Source organism: Nelumbo lutea, chromosome 6, assembly GCF_056320005.1.
Source record: "Nelumbo lutea isolate HS-2025 chromosome 6, American lotus-T2T, whole genome shotgun sequence".
NCBI lineage: Eukaryota > Viridiplantae > Streptophyta > Magnoliopsida > Proteales > Nelumbonaceae > Nelumbo > Nelumbo lutea.
In genome coordinates this window covers 21,191,983-21,213,069 of record NC_142689.1, presented here as the reverse complement: position 1 = coordinate 21,213,069, position 21,087 = coordinate 21,191,983, and the positions used below count along the sequence as shown (strand labels likewise).

At 39.4% G+C, this 21,087-nt stretch overlaps 1 protein-coding gene and 1 long non-coding RNA gene across 2 annotated transcripts; one reads left to right on the top strand and one right to left on the bottom strand.

The window, feature by feature from the left end:
- Positions 1 to 4,302: 4,302 nt before the first annotated feature.
- On the bottom strand, positions 4,303 to 7,646 carry LOC148847843 (uncharacterized). Its single transcript, XR_016101167.1, has 5 exons — positions 7,317 to 7,646; positions 5,829 to 6,932; positions 5,419 to 5,610; positions 4,689 to 4,869; positions 4,303 to 4,598 (listed from the first exon to the last, which is right to left on the bottom strand). It is a non-coding gene; the product is annotated as an uncharacterized LOC148847843 (long non-coding RNA).
- Positions 7,647 to 10,185: 2,539 nt separating this feature from the next.
- LOC148847842 ((-)-germacrene D synthase-like) lies at positions 10,186 to 20,610 on the top strand. The gene is made up of 4 exons (XM_088951287.1): positions 10,186 to 10,201; positions 19,038 to 19,117; positions 19,334 to 19,582; positions 20,317 to 20,610. The coding sequence occupies exons 1-4, from the start codon at positions 10,186 to 10,188 to the stop codon at positions 20,608 to 20,610; spliced, it is 639 nt and encodes a 212-aa protein (XP_088807413.1).
- The last annotated feature ends 477 nt before the right edge of the window (positions 20,611 to 21,087 follow it).

Here is a 21,087-nt window from a genome sequence, read left to right as displayed (position 1 = left end):
ACAGCTCGTGCTGTGGCAACTAGACCTGTTCATGGGCCGGCCTGGCCCGACCCAACCCCCGGATGGGCTTGAACATGCTTATAGGCCCGCGGACTTAAATTCAGGCCAAAACACCGGGCCCACAATAAATTCGAGTCGGGCTTGGGTTTTGTCAAAATAGCCCGGCCCGACCTAATATTAAACTTAAAATTAGTTATGTGATTATGTCCATTTGAATAATTTTTTTTTTATTTAAGAATGTAAAATTGTGTTTTAAAATATAAAAGAAAGGGAAAAATACCATCTTGTAAGCCCATTGTTCATTTAAATGGAAAAAAAATACTATCTGAAATTTTAATTCTAATTTGAATAGGGAAAATTGTTTTTCTTTCAATTAGGTAGGGCTTCGGGCTCGGGCTCGGGTTTCGGCCTTTTTACCAGGGCCAGGCTCGGGCCCAAGTTATAGGCCCGTTGGTCGGGCCGGGCTCGGGCTCGGGCTCGGGCTCGGGCCTAGTATATTTTCATTAGTGACAAGTGAAAGCCTGGCCCGAGCCTTGCCTGAGCTCGGCCCGGCCCGGCCCGACCCATGAACAGATCTACTCACAACTCAATATATCCTTCTATGAGAGAGTTAATTCCCAAGGCCATATACCACCTCAAGGTTTATTAGGCAAGAAGTCATCTTCACAAGCAATCTTATATCCCATAAATAAAAGTGTAGTGGGATGGGTGGCCTTTGTTACCCTATATCAGCTCTATTTTTCTTTATATTTATAGTTACCCATAATGTACTGGAGAGATGCAGAGAGTTTGAAGGAGCTGAAGAGGGCTATTGATTTTGGGTCAGTCACGTTGGATTCTTTGCCAAAAGGAGCTAGGAACAAGTTTTCCTCAACCAATATCGCCATCAGAAATCCTTGCTGCCTCCTCGTCCTCTTCCTCCTTTGCTGCCCTGTCAACCGATCTTGTTTCTAATCCATTTATAAAACTTCCGAATCATCAGTTCCAATACTGATTGGGAGGTATACAGAATCATCAGCTGCAACTGCAGATCACACTGTCTGATTCTAATCATTGGACGAGGCTAAAAAGGTGGTGTTATAGTTGATGTATGGAGCTATTGTGATTGTAAGCTCTGAGCTCGTGTACAAAGGATGGTTAACATGTTTATATCTAATTGGGAGGTACAGCTCGTATTACACTTATACATGGGAGGGTCAGTCGTAAATGGTTCCCAGGATTGAAAAGCCTCAATAGCAGAAAAGGAGTTCAGCCAATTTGCAAATGTATAGTCTTTGGAGGATGTTTTGATCAGAGACTTGTGGATGTGAGGAATCACACCTCCACCAACTATAGTTCCTTTGATCAGTATATCAAATTCTTCACCCCCTCAAATTGCAAACTACAAATGCCTTGGTGTAACACGTTTAACCTTCAGATCCTTGCTGGCATTGCCTGCCAGTTCCAATTCCAAGACTTCTGTAGTAAGATACTCCAAGATTGTTGCCCCTACTCTTCCATTAGTTGCAACCCGGCCTGGACTTCAGGAAACGATGGATACAGCCAACAGGGAACTGCAAGCCTGCTCTAGAAGAGCGAAAGACATGTTTCTTCTTGTCCATTTTGGCGTTCAGAGCTGAGGATGTAATTGTTCACCTTTTCCCACATCTTTCCCACCAAAAAGATTATAGTTTTCAACGATTTGGGAACAGAAAACAAACTCATAAGTAGTTGTAGAGAGGGATAGAAATAGAGGGAGAGATGAAGAGTGTCATTAACTCAGGGTAGGGGGACTTTCTCCCAAAAATTGCTACAAAAATGGTAAAAGGCCGAAAAGGTATAATCGGAAATTTTGAAAAAAGTATCAATTACATGGGAGAATATGACAGAAAGTTAAGGATGGAAAATGTTTTAGACAATTATCAGAAAACATAGGAAATTTACCATAAAATTTGTCAATATATAAACAATAAGGGTAGAATTAGTCAATTAACTAAACCATAAGGATAGTTTAAGAAATTTATCCATAAAAGTATTATTTCTTTAAAAATAAAAAATGAAAGTGGTGAAAAAACAGAGACACATCTGGCGAGTTTTCTTCCAACCCTTTCCTCTATTTTGAAAAACTCAGAGCTTTCCTACACCATGCGAGATCTGTCCAATGCATTCAAGCTGACGCCGTTGGCTCCCTGCAACCAAACTAGTACATACTAATGATCCCGGGTTTCTTGTTTCTGCCATAGAATCTCTCCCTCTTTTTCTGATCCATCCAGAAGGACCAAAACATGAAACCGGATATTCTGCATTACAACCATCCATTAATGAGGTAGACAACACTTCTTCTGCCATCACATGCATCGATTCTTTGTAAATATCGAGATCTTCAGTTTTGCTCAGTTCTGGATCTGGTATTTATGGTTAATTTTTTGTTCTGATGATTGTTTTGAATGATGGGGGCTTGTATCAACATATTAAATTAAGTATATTAACAGTTTGAATAGGTTGCAAGTTTCATACAATTCAGCAACCCATGACGAGCCAAAATCTTAACGGACTCAGAGAAAATCCTTTTAATCCAAACGTACTGGATTGGGAGTGACTTAGGCATGGGACATAATAAATAAGTTGGACGTGAACATATGGGCTGAACCTCGCATTGATATAAACAGTCCAATTTGGGTTTGGAATTGAAAAATGGATCTTATTTTCTAAGCTTTTACTTAAAAGGTTCACTTAGGGTGCATTTTTGTTTGAGGGAAGAGGTGGGGAAAGTTGTAAGCTGTAAGTACTAAGTACCTACCTTTTCCTTTATTCCTTACCTCTTCCTTCAAACCAAACACAGCCTTAGTGTCGGATATGGGAGTCCTATACACGGGCCCACCTGCCCAATTCAAATGGTCCCATCTGTGACTACACCTGAAGGTTTTACTAATGGTCCCACTTAGGTTCATGGTCTCACTAGCCACTTAATCAGCCCTGTGGGCTTCACCTGTTTTTTATTTTATTTTTCAATATCTTCTTAAGGGCTACACAACCAGGGGGAGCCCATCCCCCAACCCAGGTGCAGGAAAGGATACCCGGGTCCCACTTAGGTTCATGGTCACGGGCTCCACCTGCATTTTTATTTTCTAATATCTTCTGAAGTACTACACAATCGGGAGAGCCCATCCCCCAACCAAGGTGTGCTGGAGAGGGCGACAACTTCGGGAGATGTTTTTCATGTAGGCTGGAGATGTGCATGTGAGGCGTTTGTGGGGGCACAGATGTGATCTCCTGCTACAACCAGAAGAAGATTTTGTCAACCAGCTGGTGGGCTCTGTTAGTCATCCTGTATGTGATGTGTTGGATTTACCTGTTTCACAAGTGAATTCCTTTTCTTTCTGGATACTGCATTTGGAAACAATGTAAATGAAGTGTAAATCTCAATTTAGGATAAATTTGCACTCTTGTTCACTTTTTCTTGTATTTGGCAACATTACCTTTATGCATTGACATATGACAGACCAATGTATATTTACATAGATAATAAGATGTAAAAGTACATCCATAAAAAAAAAAAGTAAATTTGCATTAAAATGGGCTTTTAATAAAAAAAAAAAACATATCCATTACAGCTAACCTAATTTTGTAATTTATATCAACCGTTTTGTATTCACACTTAATTGCATCGTTTCCAAACGCAGCCGGAGTAGCATTGACTCCAATGGACAATAACAAACAATAAATCAAATGCATGCAAATTTGTACTGGTAAAATTGTTACTGGTTCAATGAGATTACTTCATCCTAAATGTGAACTATAACAAAAGGTAAGCTAAAGTTTACCCATACCTTGGTTTACAGAGCAATTTAATTTGCATTGGTGCAAAAGAATGAGAGTGCAAATGAGTTCAGAGGAGATTCTGATTTATTTTTGTTTCAGATTTAATTTTGTTTTATTTGTTTGCATTTCAAATGAAGTAAAGAAAAAATTGAAGCAAAGTAAAACCTAAAACAACTATGAATCAGAATATGCATTATTCTCATTTGCACTCTCATTAATTTCTTAGTTCAAACGAATACGCACTGCAAACAAACAGAGCCCAAGGATTACAATGTTAAAATTCAACAATATATCAAATAATTTATACTTGTCCATGGATGCTTCTGTTCTGTGAGTCCTTGTTAAGTCCTGCAAAGTCAAACTCCTAGACCTATGCTTGATTCTGATATCCATGTCTGTGTCTATGCAACAATGTTGATTCCGAGATTGACCTCATATTCTCACTCAATATATAGTGAATAATCATAAAGGATTGATTGAAAAGACATGAGAGAATGGGAAAAAACGGAAAAATGTAGCAGTTTTAGATAATCTTCTTAAAATAAGTTAAAAAATTGCAATCTAAGTCTTTGTTCAACCAAGTTTTTAATGTATGAAATTCAAAAAACCCTAGACCGCTAATTCAGCACCTTTCTATTCTTGAATGTGACCTCCTGCTAATTGTCTTCTCGAGGTCTATATTGTTCTTCAAAATATAGTCATAACTTTGCTTCAATTGTCCCATGATTGACATACTGGAGCTTTGCTGAGTACAGGTCTTGAATTACATACACCACACCAGATATAACGACCACATACTAAAAACCAATAAATCTCCTTGAGTTGGAGCATTTAGAGAGAGGCACAAAATGATTAACAGATGAAAGGAACTGCTGGTAAGTACGTACCTTATTTCTTGTGAAGTTCCACCGTGATAGTTTGGAAATTGGGAGAACTCTTGAGTAAATAGCTTATGGCTTTGTATGACAAGTTTATATCGGTTTGTCCATACCGTCGTCTCAACCTCAAATGTTTCAACTTACAAAATGGAGAAGGCTCAAGTTCTAATTTAGGCACAGTTGAGAGAACCTTGACATAAAAAAGCATGGAAACAAACAAATATCAGTCTGATGAGGAAAATTTGAAACTTGATATGACTTATTGTGTTCTCATCAAGTATGACTGTATGATGGAGGAGATATAAAAGTGTGTTCTCAATTTATCTCTAAATATATAATCTCTACCAAGTTATAAAATGCGGCATGGCAGAAAACAAAATCTCTACCAGGGTTCAAAAACTCATCTGGTTTAATTTGCATTTGTCGCTCTACTTGTAGAACTAATAAACTCCTTATAGAATCTCTAATTGAAATACAGATTAGTGAAATTTTTATGAGAATCACTTTCAGAGACAAACTAATAGATAGGTTCTCATGAAGGTAATTAAAAGAGAACGTCAGTTAACAGTTGCTCTACTTACTGTCAAGACTAATAACAAACTATGAATAAACAGAATTTGTATTAAGAAGCAGAACAGAGCGAAATGCTTCTGAATTGAAGTAATTGTTAGATAGTCAATTAGCCATACGAGACGACATTCTGTAGGAGTAGCTCAGATGAATGTTGCCATATATATACCTCAAGGATTCCGATAGCTAATGTGACATCCTTGGCAGTTTGAAACCCTCTAAGTATTCCCATTAGTTCTTTGGCACTTGTTGTGTAATTCTTCAAACTTGTAAACCATTCAATATCTACTTTATCTATAGAACAAGAGTTTCCCAGAGATACGTGAACAGGCTTTATACTTCTTATCTTCAAGGATATGAGCTGTGGTGCAGAAATATGGAAGTTACCAGATGGCGGTGAAATCAATTCTATTGACAAGTCTTTAAGCTGAGGTGAAGAAATACTACAATCATTTTGGGGCATAAATCTGCTATTTTTTAATTCCAAAATTTCCAGTACCGGACAGCCGGAGAAGTCTTCTTCCTGTGAAATTTCAACACCACAGAGACTCATTTTTTTAAGTCTTGAGAAGCTCATACCTGTACTCAATATGAATTTAGAATTGGAGTTTGAAATCAGTACAAGGCTCCTTAGTGATGCTCATTCGAGGAACAACCGTGGAATTTTAAACTCCTTAAGATGGCTTGTGTTCTCGGAATGCCGACTAAAATCAACCTCAACCTCTTGTACATTTCTTTGAACAGCATAACAGAGATACATTTCCTAACGACTTGGGCAGTTACGAGTTTTGCATGAGAAGCGAAACTTCTGGAGATCGGAGTTGTCACGGAATATCGATACCATTTCCACAAATTGCTGAAAGCTACGCAAGGATGAGAACTGGGAGTCGTCGAAGTCAAGGCTGGGGACGGAAGTCCAGAGATACCTCCACCTTGTCGACAAGACGGAGGTTCTAACGGCATGTTGGGTCCTCAGAAAGGACAAGATATTTTGAATCACTTGATCAGTTAAACTGCTGAGTCGATCTATGGTGGCAACACTCCTTCCCACTTCCCTTCGGCTCTGAGAATTCACTCCCCTTGCTCGAGCCATATTTTTCTTGAGTTTCTTCTTCGCTCTATCTAGTCGAAACGGCTGCAGAGGTGTTTATTACCGAATGAATCAGTGCTTTGGCTCTCGTCTCATAAGCGACGTCTCGTCTTCAGTTGACATATATATGAATGATGAGTCCACGGCTGGCGACGCTCAAATTTAGTCCTCGCGCGGCAACGCTTGGAATTCCTCATGCGTGGAGAAGTGGAAATGAATCATGATGGCACAGAGAGTTAATTATATTAATTAATTTAATCCATTGGCACAGGTTTGCCTTGCCCTGATGGAAGCCGAACTGTACAGTTCGATCGGTTAAATAATATTTCTCCATTGGTAACGGAACAGATCGATATCATTACAAGGGCTGTAAAATGATTGGTTGATTGGGTCGGATCGAATCAAATCCTTTTTTTGGGTTTTTTAGACTTCTTTTTTTTTTTGGTCTATTCAAGTGACAAGACATATCACGTCCCACTAATCTCTATACAAATAAACAGCTAGGATCCCGTAAGGTTGTTAATATCAAACGAGCCTTTGAAAGGGAAAGAGCTGCATTTGCTAACGTGCCTGTATTTAGCCTCTTCATTCAGCTGCAATTTCAAATTTAAGCGGTCATTCGGGCTAAGTTTGGTTTGTGAGAAGATTTGGGTGGGATGGGAAAGCGTAAAAGTTTAATTTTTCAGTGTGTGATTTTACGTGGAAAAATAGTGAAAAACTATCCATGACAAAACAGAGATCTCGGAGGTTCAATCCGCAGAGATCAATCTGCCTCATTGCCGGTGAATGCCTACCGTCGTCATCAACGGTGTTACCAACAGTGGCAGATCTGTTACTGGCAGCGGTAGATCTAGTAAAGGTAGAAGGGCACAAGGTAAAAGACGAAACCAGTAGCGGCAGATCTAGTAAAGGTAGAAGGGCAGAAGGTAGAGGACAAAACTAGCAGCAATAGATTTATTACCGGCAGCGACGATTACCAGCATATGCATGAGGGAGGATGAAGATGAAACCAATAGCGGCAGATGCTTTACCAGCAACGATGGTGGCGACAGAAGGTAGAAGGGTAGCAACGATTACTGGCAGCTGTGGTGGCGATTACTAGTAGTGGCGATTAACCGTAGCGATGAGGATAAAGATGATCTTGAGTTTTCTCGAGTTTTTCTACCAATGTCACACGGTTTTGGTCCAATCTCGAATCTTCGATTTTGGGATCTCACATCCTACCTTTTTCTCACCCCATCGCCCTCTTTCCCTCAAGACAAATATGAGAAAAGAGAATATTTTTGGAATATTTCCTTTTTCTCATCCCCATCCTACAAACCAAATTAAGCCTTATAAACTCAAGGGATGGTATTCTATAGTGTGGATGAAAAATTGGTAGGCGTGGACCAAGGGTCAAAGTATTTGAAACGCAAGGTGTATCCGAAAGGCAATTTTAAGAGGCGTATCGAGGTACGCTTTGGATACGTATAGATATGGACGAAAAATTAAGATATGCATAAATATGGTAGAAAATACAAATAAATCCTAAAAAATATATTACTAACTATATTTACAGATTCTATATGATTATAAATAAGTCATTTAAATGTAAAAAACTATAATTTAGGGGTTTATATAAAGTATGACATATCAGGACACAATTAGTAACCGTTTAAAAATGATGAAATAACTAAAATGAAAAATAAACAAAAAATACGAATGTCAATTTTCAAAAACCAATATAATTAATCTTAATATTTATTAGTATATAAATTTTAATAATTAATTCTAATATTTATTAATAAACACTTCACTCATTAAGAAAAGTGAAAATTTATTTAAAATAAAAATTATATATAACCATAGCAAACAAATATGTATGGCTCATTGGCGAGCTTATGTTTATTAAAAACAAGTAACTAAGGTTTAAATCTTATTAATTCTAAAATTTGAAGTTTTGCACTAACAAAATGAAATTAATGAGAGGGGATCATTAATTAAAGGAATTAATGGGAGAATTTGAATTAGGCACTAAAATTCAAATTCAAATTTAAATTTGCCTTGGAGTAATTGACTAATTAATGAAAGAGAAATTAAACTTAAATAAATGACATTAATGAGATATTCGGTATTAAATATGGATTAACAAATTTAATGATATATTGGACTGTTTCGGGCCCGTATTGGCCGATATAAGCATATCGGGTTCTTATCAGAATGATACATATTGATCGCTACGGCCTAATACGTTGTGATATTTTGAACCTTGGTGTGGACTGGTCCACATCACACCCTGTGGCAGGGATCAATCCACACTACACCATAGTCCGTAGTTGTTATGAACTATGGACAAATTATATAGACTATAATAGTCCACACTCATAATGACGTTTTGTAGGCGTGGTGTAGATTAGTCCACACCACACTTTTTGATTCCATGTATCTCATATACATTTACGAATGATCTATACCAACATTTTAAAAAATGACCCGGAACAGAACCATTATGGCCATTGGGTTCGAGTCGACAGTTTGACCGTTTTGTCAATCACATGGTCATTGTGTTGACCCGTCCTCTGAAATCTACGACTTTTGGGACTGATGTCAGCAAGATGGGTATGCACTTAATCAATGTGTTCACCCTGTGTGGGGCCAACAGCCTATGCTGTTCCTTTGGCAATCAGAAGCATAAAAATCATTCATTAGTACTGGAATTGTTATAGACCTGATTACATAATGTGCTTACTCTATCCGATCTTTGCTCAACCTTCTTAACCGTTTTATTCCTGGTTATAGAAAACAAGATGGCTGTGGCTTCGGTTTATCAGTTCGCTGAGTGCATCGCTTGCCATCGCCCAAGTAAGCTAGCTTTTAAATTTTCTTTCATTTTCATCACAACAATTTTAACTTGCTTTCTCTTACACGATTTGGAATTTGGAATGGCGCCCGCAACCCATTGATTAAATAGCGCTGACTTCTTATTATTATATCTCTCTGCCATAAATAGACTATGCTCTTGCCCAGTGCGAATGCTGAAGCTGAATTGTTTTTACACAGTAAGGCAAAATAGAAGATGATTTCATCACGCCAGAAAACTTGTGCTGCATGCAGGGAGGGTTAAATACCACCAGAATATGAATCAGAATATTTGCACTCTCACTAATTTCTTAGTGCAAATGAATATGCACGGAAAATAAACAGAGCCAAAGGATTACAATGTTAAAATTCAACAATATATCAAATAATTTATACTTGTCCATGGATGCTTCTGTTCTGTGAGTCCTTGTTAAGTCCTGCAAAGTCAAACTCCCAGACCTATGCTTGATCCTGATATCCATGTCTGTGTTTATGCAACAATGTCGATTCCGAGATTGACCTCATATCCTCACTCAATATATGGTAAATAATCATAAAGGATTGATTGAAAAGACATGAGAAAATAGGAAAAAACAGAAAAAATTTAGCAGTTTTAGATAATCTTCTAAAGATAAGTTCAAAATTTGCAATCTAGGTCTTTCTTAAACCAAGTTTTTAATGTGTGAAATTCAAAAAAAAAAAAAAAAACCCTAGACTGCTAATTCAGCACCTTTCTATTTTTGAACATGACCTCCTGCTATGTCTTCTCTGGGACTACACTGTTTTTCAAAATATAGTCATAACTTTGCTTCAATCGTCAGTCCTTTGATTAACTCACTGAAGCTTTGCTCTGGATGTTGCAAACCATCACTAAATACTTTATGCTCACCTCTGTCATGCAAAAATTTGGAATTACATACACCACACCAGATATAATGACCACATACTAAAAACCAATAAATTTACTTGAGTTGGAGCATTTAGAGAAAGGCACAGAATGATTAACAGATGAAAGGAGCTGCTGGTAAGTACGTATCTTATTTCTTGGGAAATTCCAGCGTGACAGTTTTACAATTGGGAGAACTCTCGAGTAAATAGCTTATGGCTTTGTATGACAAGTTTATATCGGTTTGTCCATTCTGTGATCTCAACCTCAAATGTTTCAACTTACAAAATGGAGAAGGCTCAAGTTCTAATTTAAGAACAGTTGAGAGAACCTTGACATAAAAGCATAGAAACAAACAAATATCAGTCTGAGGAAAATATGAAACTTGATATGACTTATTGTGTTCTCATTAAGTATGATGGAGGAGATATAAATGTGTGTACTCAATTTATCTCTAAATAATCTCTACCAGGGTTCAAAAACAAAATCTGTACCAAGGTATAAATTGCGGCAGTTTGAAGCTATAAAAGTGTGTTCTCATGAAGGTAAAAGAGATCGTCAGTTGAGAGTTGCTCTACTTACTGTCAGGACTAATAACAAACTATGTATAAACAGAACTTGTATTAAGCAGAACAGAGCGAAATGCTTCTTAATTGAAGTAATTGTTAGATTGTCAATTAGCCATACGAGACATTCTGTAGGAGTAGCTAAGATGAGTGTTGCCATATATAAACCTACCTTTTCCTTCAAACCAAACATAGCCTTAAGGATTTCTAATAGATAATGTGACATCCTTGCAGAGCATTTCCATTAGTTTTTTTGCACTTTTGTCATTCATCAAACAAGAAAACCATTCAAATATCCACCTTCTCAAAGAAGCACTCAACCTAAAAGCTTAAACTGTTAAGAAGCAAAGACCCACCCAGACCTTGTGCTGAAACTTAATTAATTATAATGGGATAACGAGAATCGAACACCAGTCCACTTGATCAAAGTGGCTCTAAAGAAACACTCAACCTAAAAGCTTAAGCTGTTAAGTGAGGTCTTGAATAGGTTTTATTCTCTAACACAATTTTATTGAATAAGAAATACTACTAACATTTTTGGGCATAAATCTGCACTCTTCTAATATCAAAATTTCCGGTACCGGACAGCCGGAGAAGTCTTCTTCCTGTGAAATTTCAACACCACAAAGACTCAGTTTTTTGAGTCTTGAGAAGTTCATAGTTGCACTAAATTTGAATTTAGAATATCTCCAGTTTGAAATCAGTATAAGGCTCCTTAGTGATGCACATTCGAGGAACAACCGTGGAATTTTAAACTGCTTACGACGGTTTTGTTTCTCGAAATGTCGACTAAAATCAAGCTCAACCTCTTTTACATTTCTTTGAGCAGCGTAACAGATATACATTTCCAAACGACTTGGGCAGTTCATGAGAGTTTTGCATGAGAAGCGAAGGAGATCGGAGGTGTCACGGATAATCAATACCGTTTCCACAAATTGCTGAAAGCTATCCAATGATGAGAACTGCGAGTCGTCGAAGTCAAGGCCGGGACGGAAGTCCAGAGATACCTCCACCTTGTCGACAAGACGGAGGTTCTAACGGCATGTTGGGTCCTCAGAAAGGACAAGATATTTTGAAGCACTTGATCAGGCAAACTGCTGAGTCGATCTATGGTGGCAACACTCTCGCCCATTCCCTTCGTCTCCGAGAATTCACAGATACCAGCTCTGCTCCCCTTGCTCGGTCCATATTTTCTTGAGTTTCTTCTTCGCTCTACCTGGTCGAAACGGCTGCAGAGGTATTTATTACCGAATGAATCGGTGCCTTGCCTCTCCTCTCATAAGGTCATAAGCGACGTCTAGTCTTCAGTTGACATATAAATATGAATGATGATTCCATGGCTGGCGACGCTCAAATTTAGACCCCGCGTGGCAACGCTTGGAATTCCTCATGCATGGAGAACTGGGAATGAATCATGATGGCACAGAGAATTAGCCCTTAATTATATTAATTAATTTAATCCATGGGCACAGGTTTGCCTTGCCCTGATGGAAGCCGAACTGTACAATATAGATCCATATCATTATAATATTTCTCACTCGCATCCGTTCCCAAGTACAGCACAGGTCGATCGATTTAATAATATTTCTCTATTGGTAACGGAAAAGATCCATATCATTATAAGAGCTGTAAAATGATTGATTGATTGGGTCGGATCGCATCAAATCCTTTTGCAATTTATTTTTCTCTTTTAGGATTTTTAGATTTTTTTTTTTTAACCTGGACAAATGACAAAATAGGACGCCCCACTAATCTCTATACAAATAACAGCAAGGATCCCGTAAGCTTGTTAAGATCAAACGAGCCTTTGAAACGGAAAGAGCTGCGTTAGCCAACCAGGGGTAGCTCGTGCCTGTACTGAGCTTCTTCACTCAGCTGCAATTTCAAATACAATCAGTATTTTACAAATTCAGAGTTATTTTGTAGTATAAATGAGAAATTGGTGGGTATGGACCACATTAATCCTTGTGACATGGATTAATCCACACTACATTACATTCTATAGTTATTTTGAACCATTGGCAAATTGTATGGATTGAAACAGTCTACATTTACGGTGGCGTTCTGTAGGTATGGTATAGACCATTTTGACTATTCACTTGCCAAAGTAAGAAAATTAAATTCTGTAAAAGTTGAATTGGAATAACAAGGTTTAATTGAATGTTTTAGTTGTTCAATGGGCTTTGAAATTAATAATAAATTTTCATATCAGTATTTAAATACATGAATCCCGTATCTTTAAAATAGGGCCCACAAATTTATTAATGACATGAAAACTCATCATTGGTTACACAGTCCGATGAACAACTAAACTGTTCAACTAATCCAAATTCGAATAGGAGGTTGACCAAATCATCTTTTCATCTTAATCCCATTTTCATCATCCAAGCCTTATCCCAATTATATGGGGTCGGCTACTTTAACCCAGGTGGTTTTTGGTCTACTTCTAATCTAATCTTTGTAGACTCTTCGACTTGCAGCAGAATTCTTTCATCTTAATTATTGCTCCACTAAATAAATATGACACAATAGGTTTAGATTGGGAGAAACTATTAAATGGGTCCCTTATGAAATGGAAATTATCAAATGACAGATAATGATTCTCTAAAGATTTAGATTGGGAGAAACTATTAAATGGGTCCCTTATGAAATGGAAATTATCAATTGGCAGATAATGATTCTCTAAAGATTTACTACTTTTGTTTTTGGAAAATCCTTATTTCGTTTCTTTACCATTCTTATCTTTTCTTTCTTTTTTTTTTCTTCATCTTCATCATGGTTATGAAATTTTCATGGAGCTACATTTTGGGGCAATTAAGAAAAATCCTTATTTTAGTAAGGCTAGAAAAGGACATGAAAAGTAAGAACATTCCAAACCAAGATTTTAAAAACTGACCTAGAAATGGAACCGCTCTAGGCACCGGTTTTCTGATCAACAGTTTGACTATTCACGTCAAACGGTTCAGATGATTTGAGTATTTTAACAGTGATATGTCATTTTACCCATTAGATTGAAATATTGGGGTAAGATGCATATAAATTAAAAGAGAATAAAGATGGAATGAGAGGTATTTGAGAAGTTGTTGGCTGAAAGAGTTTAGAAGAAGGAGGAGGAGGGCTTCAAGGCGGCGATGGTGGTGGTGACTTACAGTAGTGACGGCGATGGTGAAAAGCGGGAGTAGATATGAGATTTCTTTGTTCAGATGTCTGTCTGTCTGTCTGTCTCTTTCTCTCTCTCTCTTTCTCGCAGACCTGTCATCTAGAGTCTAAAGACTCTAAACTTCTCTCCCAAATCTCTAAATGTGAGATCTCTCTCACTATCTCACACATCTCTCTTAATAGATCTCAAATATGAGAGATTTCAGATCTCTGATATCTTCTTCCCTTTTTGATGAAGGAAGATTTGGCCCGACCTCACAGTTATGCAACACGTGGCAAAGGCAACAACTCGGCACAAAAACATGCCTAAAACGCGAGCACCAAGGGGAGAAACCAGCGGTCCGAACTCCCTACTAGGGGCCCGAACTCACCCTTGGCCCCAAACCAGACAGTAATCCAAACTGGCCTGCATGTAACAGTTCGGGACACACCTCATTGAACTGGCCTGCCTTGAAGCAGTTTGGGACACACCTCACCGAACTGGCCTGCCTTGAAGCAGTTCGACACACCTCACGAACTAGCCTGCCTTGAAGCAGTTCGGAACACACCTCATCGAACTGGCCGGCCTTGAAGCAGTTCAGGACACACCTCACCGAATTGGCCTACCTTAGCAGAACAGAACATATCTCCGAGCTCAAGACTTCGCCTCGCTCACCACTCCACCACATCGCCCTCGGGGCACCAAAACCAAACAAACCGTACTATGCCTGACACCGAGGAAGTCCGTACCTAAGGGTGACGCACCCGGTTGACTTGGGATCTGACGCTTGACGGCTGCACTCCAAACGGCCACCTGCCACCGCCATCTCCAGTTATAGAGATGGCTCCGACAAAAGGCAGTGACAGTTCTTTCCTAGCAGAAAGGACGACACCTGAACTGACAGATGCAAGGGTAATCATACCCGACCTGACAAGGGCTTCGGAGCGAGTGTGCGAAGTGATTATAAAAGGCCCCCTACCCCCAACAACAAGGTATGTGAACTTTGCGTCATCTGGTCTATACTTTGCCTTTGAGAGATTACTAACTTGAGCTTCGGAGTTATCTCACCAGGTTCCCCCCGGAGTTCCCTCATCTTTTCCATTTCAGGCTCCCCGTCGCTCCAGCTCAGAGGCGAATTCGTTGACAGCTAAGACCGGCCGGATTGCGCTCCATCACTTTTCATTTTGTTGTTACAAGGTAATAAACCGCAAACCATTCTTCAGGTTGAACGATTCAATGTTCTAACCATCTGGATCAATGATTCGTTGACTAAATCAATGGTTTTTGACCAGAGACTGGGTTTGAGATAAAACGGAACCAATCGCTTGAACGATATATAGTCCAAACAGTGACCGTTCGGATCAACGACGGTTTGAAAACATTATTCCAAACAGTGAAATCTCAAGTTTTTTCTGGGGTAGGGAAATAACCATTACCAAGAAACATCTTCACCATCAAAATATAAAGCGTACAACCAAAAGCCACTCAGAGCATATCTGCTGCTACCGAGGTTGCAGCACCTTCCTTATGATTGCCATGTCTGTATTTTATTGGTGGATTGCAAGGAAAATTAATTCATGACATGCTTAAAAAAGCCTAAAAAGTCAAAGACATGACATAAACTGCTTGTATGTCTGTGTTTCAATGGTGGATTGCAAGAGAGTGCTGCGACCATGATCACAGCAGATATGAACTCTTATACACCCATCCCGAGTATATCCAAAACACCTCTGCCTCTTGGGAGAGGCTACCCTAAGAGCTGTTTGATTTAATTTCCTATGCACATTAGAACCTTGCAGAAGCAAAAAAGTTCACTAGTCCAAAAATTCAATCTACCAGAAAATGTAAGTTCCCTCCCCAAGCTCTGATTTATGCTGCAAGGCACTACTGAAGTTAGATTTCAAAACATATATATGGGCCTGACTTTTTTTGATAGAATTATATGGGCTGAACTTGGTCAGGTGTTTTTTCCTACTCCATAATACTCCATAAGACCATAACCAACATAAGTTGATAAATGGGCTTGGGCTAGGCCTAAGATTGAGGACGGATACTCACAGCCCAAATATGTCCTATGACTTCAATAGAGGTTTTCGGTCAATGGGCACCCAATATTAGTGCAGCTCGAACCAGCCCAACTTGCAAAGAGGCCATTTTGAGTCATACTGGTTCATATGGTTTATTGGTCTGGACTCTGGATGGACACATCCCTAGGCCAGGTTATGGCTTAACCTCTATAATGAGTTGACTTCACTTCGTTTGAGAGTGTTGTTTTAGTGGTGGATAACAATCATCATTCAAGCTATCAGGTAGCATTTATAGCCTTCTATTAATTAGTGTGATCACTCATCGTGATTCTTTGATTCTTTCAAACCTAATGTACAAGAGTCTATGAGGCCCAATAAAAATACATCTGCCTTTTGAGGACAATGACTGTTTTATTTTCCAAGACAAAACATTCACATTGACCAATACCCCTACCACCATTTTCATGTATTGCGACTTAAGTTATTCTTAGGCCATGTTTGGGAGCGTTTAAAAATTAGTGTTTATTTGGGTCATTAAGCACTTATTGGTATTTGAGAAATAAGACTGAAATAAGTGATTATTTTAAAAATAAGTATTTATTTTTTAAGTCCAAAATTTCAGCTTTTTTTAAGTGCTTATACAATAAGAACTTATTCAATTTTTTTTTTTCAAAATTATCCTTAGTTGATTTTTTAAAATACCACTTATAAAATTATCCCTAGCTAGTTGATTTTTTTAAAAGTACTTATATGAAAGCACTTTTATAAAAGTACTTTTATGAAAACACTTACAAAAGCACTTTTATGAAAGTATATTTTTATAAAGTGCTTTCATAAAAGTACTTTCGTAAGGATACTTTCTTAAAAGTGCTATTGTAAAAGTGTTTTCAAATGGAATATTTTGAAAATTTGAAAAAAAATGAAGGACAAAATAGTCACAAATACTTATTAGAGAAAAACTACCAAACACCCAATACAAAATAAGTACTTATTTTTTAAAATAAGGCTTAGTTTAGAAGAAATACAAACAAATATGTACAGTACAAATATATATAAAATAATATAAAATATAAGGTTTTGTACTCTACAAATTTGTATTTGTACTCCTTCCAAACTGAGCCTAAGCACTTGAAAAAGAGTAGACTACGAGTCACTCCCAAAGCCTACGGGCCACACTACCGCTTAAGACCCAGTCGCCTCTCTGGCACGGGCAAAAGTCAAAGAAGATTAGACTACGAGTCACTCCCAAAGCCTACGAACCACACTAGGAATTGGACCAGCACTTACTAGCTCGTCGACTTACGGGCCAAGAGAAATCTACTCCCTTCGCTGAGTTACTCTTAGCTCTGGAGTGGGGGGCGATTGATGAGGGAAGATTTGGCCCTCCAGTGGAATTGTGACATGTGGCACCTCGTGCCAACTAAGTATGGCCTCCAGGCAGCTCGCCATAGGCAGCTCGCCACAGGTAGCTCGCCACAAGCAGCTTCCCATAGGCAGCTCGCCATAGGCAGCTCGCCACAGGCAACTCGCCACAGGCAGCTCGCCACAGGCAGCTCGCCAAAGGCATAGGCAGTAGCTCGCCATAGGCAGCAGCTCGCCATAGGCAGCTCACCACAGGCACAGGCAGCAACTTGGCATAGGTAGCTCGCCATAGGCAGCTCGCCATAGGCAGCTTGCCACAGGCAGCTCACCATAGGCAGCTTGCCACAGGCATAGGCAGTAGCTCGCCATAGGCAGCTCGCCACAGGCAGCTTGCCACAGGCATAGGCAACAGCTCGCCATAGGTAGCTCGCCATGGGCAGCTCGCCATAAGCAACTCGCCACAGGCAGCTCGCCATAGGCAACTCGTCACTTGTAGAGAAGCTCGGTACAGGAGTAGTTTGGCGTATCACAGGAAGATCTCTTGCTCGATGACCTGGTCCAGACACTGACCTGCCGATTGACATGGGCGCCGACCTAACAACCTTGCCCAGACACTGACCCGGCCGACTGACGCAGGCGCCGCCCTAACAACCTGGTCCAGGTGCCGACCTAGCCGCCTGACACAAGCGCCGGCCTGACGACCTCGAGGAGTTCACCACCGTACCCCGGTTCTGACGGGATGTGACGAGTCTTACCGTTTGGAAGCTTTTCACCCACCTAACCCGCGAGGACTCCGGTATATAAAGACCTCACCCCCCAAAGGGGAGAGGGAGGGAAAAAAGGTGGAGGTAATCCCTGCTCTAGCTTTCTCGTTTCTCCAATATTATCCTAAAAGCTCTCTACAATCAGAGTGCTAATTTAAGCGTCGGAGAGCCCCCGTTGGGAAAATACCCCCGGGTCCTCTGATTCAGTTCTCGCAGGTCCCCCAGCTCCCGCTGCATACAAAGAGGAGGAAAAGATGGAGTTCTCGCAGGTCCCTCAGCTTCTGCTGCCTACAAAGAGGAGGAAAAGATGGAGTTCTGCAGGTCCCTCTGCTCCCGCCACCTACAAAGAGGAGGAAAAGATGGAGTTCTCGCAGGTCCCTCAGCTCCCACTGCCTACAAAGGAAAGAAGACCACCTCATGCTGAGGGCAGTCGGGTTGTGCTGCACCAGAAGCTCCACCATTAAGTCACAGGCTGCTTAGTAGGTAGTTTGCCACTAGGTAGCTCTCCACCAGGCAGTTCACCACCGGGGAGTTCGCCACCAAGCAGTTCGCCACCGGGGAGTTCGCTACCAAGCAGTTTGCCACAAGGCAGTTCGCCCCCAGGCAGTTCTCCACCAGGCAATTCGCCACTAGGCAGTTCGCCACCAAGTAACTCATCAATAAGGCACGTCACCACCGGGTCAAATAACGAGGTACTTAGCCAAAAAAATTTTACATCACAAAACATTGGTACGTGGCTGAAAACGGTTACATCAGGAATCATCGGACCTGAAATCAGAATTAATTGGAATGGATTCTCATTCCCAGGAGAGGGGGAGGAAATGGCCATTCCCTCAAATGGGGAATGTCATTCTATCAGAAACAAGAACAGAACGGATAATTCCGATTTCAATTCCGGACCCTTATTCCCAAAAACCAAACACGCCCTAATATCTATTGACTACTGTTTGAAATTTTAAGTAACAAGTTGAATTTAATTTCAAGTGAATACATACTGGATGGATTTGTAAATTGTTAGCGCAGAGTTTCTATTCTCTTCCTTTCTGATCATTCTATATATAAGTTCATGTATTTAGGTGGGATATTGGTGTCCCTTCTGATCATTCTATATATAAGTTCATGTATTTTGGTGGGATATTGGTGAAATTGATCAGCTACCAGAATACATGAAAGTGGTATATCTTGCACTCTTAGGTGTTTACAATGAAATTGAGGAACAGATGAGAAAGGAAGGAAGATCATATTGTCTTTTATACAAAAGAAGAAGTCATACATGGGCTCTACCTCTGTGATTAGTTTCATGCATCTTGAGATTAGGGATGGAAGAAGTTAAGGATGTGGTTAGCTTATTTCAAAAACATAAGTTCACTGCTGCTTAAAGGTATATAACTTCAATTTTGATCTTTTCACAGATGAAAAATTTGGTTAGAGCCTACTTTGTTGAAGCCAAATGGTTCTCTAAGGGGCAGATTCCCATATTTGAAGAATATATGGAGAACGCCGTAGTTAGCGCTACTCATTCTATTTTGGCAGTTACATCTTTCGTCGGAATGGGAGAAATTGCAACAAAAGAGGCCATGGAGTGGATGTCGAACATGCCCAATATTGTTAAGAGTTCATGCATAATCTGTCGTATTATGGATGATATCGTGACTAATGAGGTATGTGTTAGAGAATAAAACTTATTTAGGGGCTTCACCTAACAGCTTAAGCTTTTAGATTGAACAATTCTTTGGTATGCTATTAGTGCCAATTTAATCAAATGGTTTAGTGTTCGATCCTTGTTACAAGTAGATAAATTTCAACACAAGGTATGAATGGGCCAGTGTTTATCCACACTTCAAGCTTGATAGGCTTTTTCATAATGGGGTTTCTTAGAAAATAAAACCTATATAGGGACCTCACCTAATAGCTTCACCTTATAGCTTAAGCTTTTAGGTTGTATGGTTCCTTGATAGTATGATTTATTTGAAACATCGATCTTAGCATATTTGGCATACTATAGACTTGTTAATTTAACGCAAATCTACAAGTAAAGTGAATTAAGTGTCCCTTTGATTGATAACCAAAATCAGAATTGGGAATTGGAATCATAATCGCAACCCCTCAAAATCGGAATTGATATGGTCTATTCCCATATTCTATTTGGTTCAGATAGGAATTGGAATCAGCTGGAATGGGATTTCATTTTCAAGGGGGAGGGAATGATCATTCCCTCAAATGGAAGAATGCCATTCCACTAAGAATGAAAATATGGTTATGATTCTGCTCAACCAAATAGTTGGAATCAGAATGACTCATATTTTTAACTCCGACTCCAAACCCGTATTATATTCCTGCAAACCAAACAGGCCAGCCATATCACTTCTAACAATAGTGTTTTTTATTTCTGAAGTTCGAGCAACAGAGAGGGCATGTTTGTTCTGGCTTTGAATGCTACATGAAGCAATATGGTATGTCAAGACAAGAGGTAACCGAAGAATTCCATAAAAAAATCACAGATGGGTGGAAGGACATGAACAAGGAGTGCCTCAGACCGGTTGCCATAGCAATGCCTCTCCTACTGCGTGTTGTTAACCTTACACGGGTGATAGATGTGGTCTACAAGCATGAAGATGGATACACCAATGCCTACAAAGTGTTGAAAGATCACATTGTATCTTTGCTAGTTAATCACGTACCAATTTAGACTTGTTCTATCTATCTATCTATCTATCTCTCTCTCTCTCTCTCTATATATATATATATATATATATGCCATTAGCTATATTATGCATCACCATATTTACCTGGCCTCATGTCCAGGTTATATAGTTAAATAAGAATAATTTTCAGGGTTCCACCATGATACTTTGAAAGATATTATTGTAATTTTGTTGTTCATAAAAGTTGTAATGGTACTTTTAGATGAAATGGAGGGTACGCTCATGTGCATCGCACATGCCCTTTCCAATTGTGTAAATATTGATCAGATCGGCGCCCCCTAAGGGATGCCTTACAAGTGCCACACAGCAACTCTCACATGTGTATTGAAAGCATCTTCCCATGATAAGTAATAAGTACGGGAGATGTTCCCTACAAATGCCCCACAGCACCTCTCGTATGTATATTGAGAGCATCTCCTCGTGATGTATACGGATATGTTTTCAATACATGGCGAGATGTG

Coding starts and splice junctions, on each gene's coding strand:
- LOC148847842 (XM_088951287.1), top strand. Junction 19,118..19,333: donor TATATCTTGCACTCTTAGGT/GTTTACAATGAA, acceptor ATCTTTTCACAG/ATGAAAAATTTGGTTAGAGC. Junction 19,583..20,316: donor ATGATATCGTGACTAATGAG/GTATGTGTTAGA, acceptor TTATTTCTGAAG/TTCGAGCAACAGAGAGGGCA.